The 7,418-nt window shown below is 37.0% G+C and overlaps 1 protein-coding gene across 1 annotated transcript; it reads left to right on the top strand.

The window, feature by feature from the left end:
• Positions 1–1,432: 1,432 nt before the first annotated feature.
• LOC117906368 (leucine--tRNA ligase, cytoplasmic-like) lies at positions 1,433–5,935 on the top strand. Its single transcript, XM_034819361.1, has 2 exons — positions 1,433–1,512; positions 2,479–5,935. The coding sequence occupies exon 2, from the start codon at positions 2,486–2,488 to the stop codon at positions 5,750–5,752; it is 3,267 nt and encodes a 1,088-aa protein (XP_034675252.1). The 5' UTR covers positions 1,433–1,512; positions 2,479–2,485; the 3' UTR covers positions 5,753–5,935.
• Positions 5,936–7,418: the final 1,483 nt, after the last annotated feature.

Here is a 7,418-nt window from a genome sequence, read left to right as displayed (position 1 = left end):
ATAAAAAATATATTTTAAAAAAAATAAAATTTTTGGTTTAATTTAAATAATATGTTTTTAAAATTAAAAAATTATTTATAGTACTTTTAAGAGAATTACTTGATAGATGATTCTCCTAAAATACTGAAAAAAAACACACACACATTCATTAAAACACTTCAAATATGAACATTGTTAACCACATTGTTAATTGCATGTAATTTGAACATACGTATACGATAACGAAAGATAAAAAATAAAAAATATATTCAAGTGTAATAATTTTCAGTTTGAAAATTCTTTTTTACTAATCCTTCTTCTACATAAAAATTCAATATTTTAAACTTTTATTAATCTTTTACATAATTTAATTATATTTCATTTTTTTCTCTTATTTTCTATAACAAATTAAATTTTTTTCATATTTTATTTCTCCTTCTTTAATATTTTCCAAAATCCATATGCATTTACTAGCATTTAGCATAACTTTTTTTTTTTCAAATTAAAAATCTTGTCCCTTATCATCTTGGTATTCTTAGCCCACTCAAAGTCAAATCAACTAAAGTATCATATATCTTATTGATTATTAAACTTATAATAAATATCTAATTGTTGTAGTAGACCAAGTAAAATGGTTTTAAAAATGATGTGATTTAACATTAATGAATTATTTTGTTCATTCATATATATCCACTTTAATTCTATAATCACTCTAACCATATGAATTTTTCAAATATTTTTATAAGATATTTACCTAAAAATTACTTAGAATAATTATTGATTTTTTTTTCTTTTTTTGATAATCGAGGAACTTTCCATGATCAAAACCTTAGAACTCTTCATAGGATCCAAATCTCGGAGTATTGACCGTCTCACAATAACTAGTATCATAGCAAGATTCGAATCCATGACCATGTACCACTTATTGAGATTACACTTTCTGATGTTCTTTTATTAAAAGATCAATAAATTTGAAATATAAATAATGCCTCATAAGTATAATTTTAGGCACTCTTACGATAATTTGGTTATTTCAATGAAAATTATTTTTGTCTCAAAAAATATTAATCAAAGTAAAGGTTTGAAGATATTTGATGAATGCAAATATAAACATTATTATATGTATTCATTCATTTCATTTTAAAATAAAATTTACAATGAAATGACTAAAATATCATCTTCTTCATCTTCTTCACATCCTCCTTCCAAAGCTCTTAACTCTATTCAAAATTTAATTTTTCTTTTTTCAAGTGGAAAATAAAAACTTAGTTTATAAAAAAAATGAAAATGAAAATGAAATATAAAATTAATAAAAAAAAAAAAAGAAAAAAAAAGAAAAGAAAGAAACTTCCAATATCAGCCTGTGCACTGTCTAAGATTCTCTTCTCAACACTAGCAGAATAACTGCCCTGAGAATCAATGAAAGAGAAGCACAAACCCAGTATTCTCTGCATATAAAGAGTGAGAATGACCTCTCATTCAAGCAGAAAATTTTCTGAGTAATTCATTTTCTGGATTGCAATTGAGTTTCAGGTAAATTTTCACTGCTATTATTGTTATTTTTATTATTATTAGAATTCGAGCTCTGACTCCAAGTACTTCAGTTTTTATGCTGTAACCTTTGTGTCTTATTGCTTTGATAATCTGTTTGGTTGAAGAGAAAGTGGAGGAGAAGAAAGAAAAAATTTAAAATCTTGTCTTCATCTATATTTTTTTTGCTGTATTTTGGCTCCAGCTGGTTGAGGTTTTCTTTTTTCATTTCAACCATACAGTAGACGTTTTTGTACTTCAAGTTTCATCTTTTCCTCAGTTTTCTCAGAAACCAAGCAGAGAACAGAGGATACTTTCCATCTGTATTCATTCTCTTTATATTTCTTCTTCTGGGTTGATAACAGAACTAGTTTTTGAAGTTAAGAAACTAGTCAAACAAGAAGATGATGCGTTCATGCACATTTCATAGGTTTTATTTATTTTTTTAAATTTTTTTCCCTTCATTGAGATTGATGCCTGTGTAGTTGAAAAATCAATTTATAATTGGTATCTGTTTGGTTGCTTAGAAAAACTTGTGGTTGTCTTTATCATCAAAAGGGTGTAATCGAAAGCATTAAAATTTTATGCCTTACTGCCCATTTACATAATCAAAATTTTCTTGGTTGAAGTGTGGATTATGTTGAATTTTGTACTTGAACATGGTTCTTATTTGCAAATCTGTATTAGATTGAATTGTAAAATTTTCAGTGAATTTTGGCCAGCAATCCTGTTGGGTCCCTATGATGTATTCAATGAGATTGATGGTTGAATGACCAGAAAAACAATTTATTGTATCCTGTTTGGTTGAAAGGAAAAATTTTCTAGTGAATTACATGGGGAAGGATACAGAAAACATTGAGATTTGATGCTTTATTTCCAATTTATATGGCACAGAAGTTGGTTCCCTTTGTTGCTCTCAAATGACTCATTTCTTCTATGAATTCATCACTTTTCTGTCTGACTTTCCAGTAAGGAGATGGTTTCAAACACTGAAGGTGGGAAGAGCTTTGCCAGGAGAGACCGGCTGCTGGAAATAGAGGCTCAGGTTCAAACATGGTGGGGAGAAAAAGAGATTTTCAGGGCTGATTCTCTCGAAACGCCTCCTAAACCGGGTGAAAGGTTCTTTGGGAATTTCCCATATCCTTACATGAATGGCTACCTGCACCTTGGTCATGCATTTTCCCTTTCAAAATTGGAGTTTGCTTCAGCATATCACCGACTGAGAGGCGCCAATGTCCTCTTGCCTTTCGCTTTCCACTGTACTGGGATGCCAGTCAAGGCCTCTGCTGATAAACTATCCCGGGAAATCCAATTGTTTGGTGATCCACCCATCTTCCCTTCCACCCCAGAGGACCAAATCAGTGACCCAGACCTGGAACTGGGGGAAGAAGTTGGGGAAAACCAGGGTGTGGCAGAAAAGTTCAAAGGCAAGAAGTCCAAAGCAGCAGCAAAGGCGAGCAGCACCAAGTTTCAGTGGGAGATTATGCGGAGTTATGGCCTCTCTGATGCTGAGATTTCTAAGTTCCAGGATCCATATCACTGGCTAATCTATTTCCCCCCTCTGGCCATGGAAGACCTCAAGGCTTTTGGCTTGGGCTGCGACTGGAGACGGTCCTTTATCACCACAGAAGTGAACCCCTTCTATGACTCATTTGTCAGGTGGCAGATGAGGAAGCTGAAGAAGATGGGGAAGATTGTTAAGGACTTGAGATACACTATCTACTCTCCTTTAGACGGCCAGCCGTGTGCTGATCATGACCGAGCTTCTGGTGAAGGCGTTTTGCCTCAAGAGTACACTCTTGTAAAAATGGAGGTAATCCCACCATTTCCCCCAAAGTTGAGAGCTCTGGAAGGGAGGAAGGTGTTTCTTGCTGCTGCAACATTGAGGCCTGAGACAATGTATGGACAAACAAACGCGTGGGTGTTGCCAGATGGGAAATATGGAGCCTTTGAGATTAATGATACTGATGTGTTCATTTTATCTGAGAGGGCAGCTCTTAATCTTGCATATCAGAAACTGTCGCGTGTTCCAGAAAAGCCTAGTTGTTTGGCTGAGCTAACCGGCTATGATTTAATCGGTTTGCCCCTCAAGTCCCCATTAGCATTCAATGAGATCATATATGCTCTCCCCATGCTTTCGATTCTCATTGACAAAGGTACTGGAATTGTGACAAGCGTGCCAAGTGATTCACCCGACGATTTCATGGCTCTCCATGATTTGAAAACAAAGCCAGTTTTCAGAGCTAAGTTTGGTGTAAAGGACGAGTGGGTCTTGCCATTTGAGGTCATTCCAATTATCAATACCCCAGAATTTGGAGATAAGTCAGCTGAGAAAATCTGCAAAGATTATGGTATTCAGAGCCAGAATGAGAAAGAGAAGCTTGCTGAGGCCAAGAAACTGATTTACAGGGGAGGATTCTATGAGGGAACTATGATTGTTGGAGAATATGCAGGAATGAGAGTCCAGGAAGCTAAGAATCTGATCAGGAGCAAGCTTCTGGAGCTCGGTCAAGCTGTTGTATACAGCGAGCCAGAGAAGAAGGTCATCTCAAGATCAGGGGATGAGTGTGTGGTGGCTCTGACTGATCAGTGGTATATCACCTATGGGGAGCCTGAATGGAAGCAGAAGGCAGAGGAGTGCTTGGCCAGCATGAATCTGTACTCCAATGAGGTGCGGCATGGTTTTGAGCACACATTGAGCTGGCTGAATCAGTGGGCTTGTTCCCGTTCCTTTGGGCTTGGGACTCGTCTTCCATGGGATGAAGACTTCCTCGTCGAGTCCTTATCTGATTCGACTCTATACATGATATACTATACCATATCTCATCTGTTACAGAAAGGGAACTTGTATGGTTCTGATACTTCTTCGGTTAAACCAGAGCAAATGACAGATGAGGCTTGGGACTTTGTGTTTTGTGGCAGCCCATTCCCCAAATCATCTGATATTTGCCCCAGTGTTCTGAGGAAGATGAAGCAGGAGTTTGAATACTGGTATCCATTTGATGTCAGGACTTCTGGCAAAGACCTGATTCAGAATCATCTCACTTTTTGTATATACAACCACACAGCAATCCTAGCCAAGCATCACTGGCCTAGGGGATTCAGATGCAATGGGCACATTATGCTGAATTCTGAGAAAATGTCCAAGTCCACCGGAAACTTCATGACAATACGGCAAGCTATCCAGGAATTCTCTGCTGACGCCACACGATTCTCCCTTGCTGATGCTGGAGATGGAATGGATGATGCCAACTTTGTCTTTGAGACGGCAAATGCTGCAATCTTACGCCTCACAAAAGAGATATCATGGATGCAGGAGGTTATAGAGGGGGAGTCATCTTTCAGAAAGGGGCCCTCTTCTACTTATGCTGATCGCGTGTTTGCCAATGAGATCAACATTGAAGTCAAAATGACTGAGAAGAACTACAGTGAGTTCATGTTCAGGGAAGCTCTCAAGACTGGGTTTTATGATCTCCAAGCTGCCAGGGATGAGTATAGATTTTCTTGTGGTATGGGGGGCATGAATCGTGATCTGTTATGGCGGTTTATGGATGTTCAAACTCGTCTTATGACTCCAATCTGCCCTCATTTTGCTGAATATGTTTGGAAGGAGCTTCTGAGGAATGAAGGGTTTGTTGTAAAAGCAGGATGGCCTGAAGCTGACACACCTGACCTCACTCTCAAGCTTGCCAACAAGTATCTGCAGGACTCAATTGTCTCAATGAGGAAGCTGCTCCAAAAACAAGTTTCAGGCCCAAAAAGGGCCGACAAAAGCATCTCCTCTAGTGCAGAAAACAGACCAACTGTTGGACTAATATATGTGGCCGAGCAATACGACGGATGGAAAGCAGAATGCTTGAAAATACTACAAAGCAAGTTCAACACAGAAACAAGCAGTTTTGCACCAGACCAAGAGATCTTGGAGGCATTGCAGCAGAGTGAAATTGGGCAGGAAGGAAACTTTAAGGAGACCCAGAAGCTGTGTATGTCTTTCCTGAGGTTCAAGAAGGATGAGGCCATTGCTGTTGGGGTTCAGGCCTTGGATCTGAAGCTACCCTTCGGAGAAGTGGAGGTCCTGGAGGAGAACTTGGAGTTGATCAAGAGGCAGCTTGGTCTAGAGGAGGTTAAAGTTCTGTCTGCTGCAGACCCTGAGGCTATTCAGAAAGCTGGGCAGTATGCCTCACTACTAAACCAGAATCCGCCTTCTCCAGGAAACCCAACTGCCATCTTCTTGAGTGATTAGCCTAAGGAATATTGATTTGGGGTGTTTGCTAGGTAATGGAAGTATCCTAGTTTCTCTGTAGCAAGTTATCTTCTTAATGGCAAATGGTAGCCATTTCTGTTTCACTTTCAAGACGAATTCATGTGCTAATTTACATCCCCTGAGGTGATTGCAGGCAGTATTATAAAGCTTGGAGTTGAGTTTCATTTGGTTTTCAGCTTCAAGAAGTGGTCTTTTCACTATTTTTGCTGCTTCCATTTCTTGGATTCAGGCTTGAAGGGAAATCACTTGCAGAGTGATAATTTTTAAAAAGAAAACCAAGGGAAAGACCCTTAGATATATGCATCCTTGGAAACCCTACTCATCACAAACTTGGCTTAAAAGTAACATCAGATCAACTATTATTTGGTAGTATTGAGGAAAATACAACATTCAAACATTGTAAGAAAATAAAGTGAAATAGAGAAGACGAAAGATTTATGTGATTTATCGTAATTGTCTATGTCCATAGGAGAGGGAGATCAAATTCACTAGCAAGCTTAAAAAATATACACTCAAGCTTTCATAACCTCTTTCCATCTCTTTGTATCCAAAACCCAATACGCTCTTTAACTATCTCTCATAACTCTTCTGATCTATAATATTGACTTTCCAAAAAATATTGACTTCCTCAAAAATAAAAAATAAATAATTTGAGTTAAGATTATATAATAGTCTCCACCTTACCTCAAATTCCCTCAATTCACGTGTAAGGATATCTCTCCTTGATATCCACCTTTCCACCCCTTATACGTGGGGTGTCATTGCTGACAATCAATGAGAGTGAACATGTATTAAGTTCAAACTCTTATCAAACTTGACTTGAGAAACTATCTTTATGATTTCATTCCTTTTACAATTAATCTTGTTCTCGTATAAATCAGTACTCTTAGCTGAAAACAAAGTCTTAATCATCATGCCTTAGTGCTTTTCATCTAATACCAACACCTTGTTGTGTTATACTCTAGCAACTTTAGGAATGGCAACGGGGCGAGTTCGGGACGGGTCGCCCCCATCCCAACCCCGCCCCGTTTATTAAAAACAATTCTCATCCCCGTCCCGTTTAAAAAATTAAACGGGGCGGGGCGGGTATGAGAATTTCCCATACTTGCCCGACTCGTTTAACTTTTTTTTTTATAAAAAAAATACTTTTAAAATTTTTAATTACATTAAAATAAATATATTTTATAAATAATAAAATTATTATATTTTTTATAACTTATTTTATTAAAAAAATTTATTATTATCTATATATTAAAAATAGTAAAATAAAATTTAAAATTAAATTAATTTTAAAATTTAAATTAAATTAAAATTTAAAATTAATTTTATATATAATCGGGGCGGGGCGGGACGGGATGGGGCAAAACCCGAACCCACCCCGGGTTTAAAAAAAAATCCAATACCCGTCCCAAGCTCGTTTATTAAAATTAAACCCTGTCCCATTAGGGGCGGGGCGGGTACCCGAAAAAACCCGCCCCATTGCCATCCCTAAGAAACTTCTTTAGCATTAGCATTAAACTATTCATGGCATAGTTCCACATTCATAGCTCCATCTAAAAAAATTGTCTTCTCAATCAAAGTAAATAGTTTTTTTTTTACTTTTTCCCTATTCATTGTTACCAAAAGGGAGAATTACCCTTAAGGG

The sequence above is a fragment of the Vitis riparia genome, chromosome 18 (assembly GCF_004353265.1).
Source record: "Vitis riparia cultivar Riparia Gloire de Montpellier isolate 1030 chromosome 18, EGFV_Vit.rip_1.0, whole genome shotgun sequence".
Lineage (NCBI taxonomy): Eukaryota > Viridiplantae > Streptophyta > Magnoliopsida > Vitales > Vitaceae > Vitis > Vitis riparia.
This window is presented reverse-complemented; position numbering and strand designations above follow the sequence as displayed.

Coding starts and splice junctions, on each gene's coding strand:
- LOC117906368 (XM_034819361.1), top strand. CDS start 2,486: ATGGTTTCAAACACTGAAGGTGGGAAGAGCTTTGCCAGGAGAGACCGG.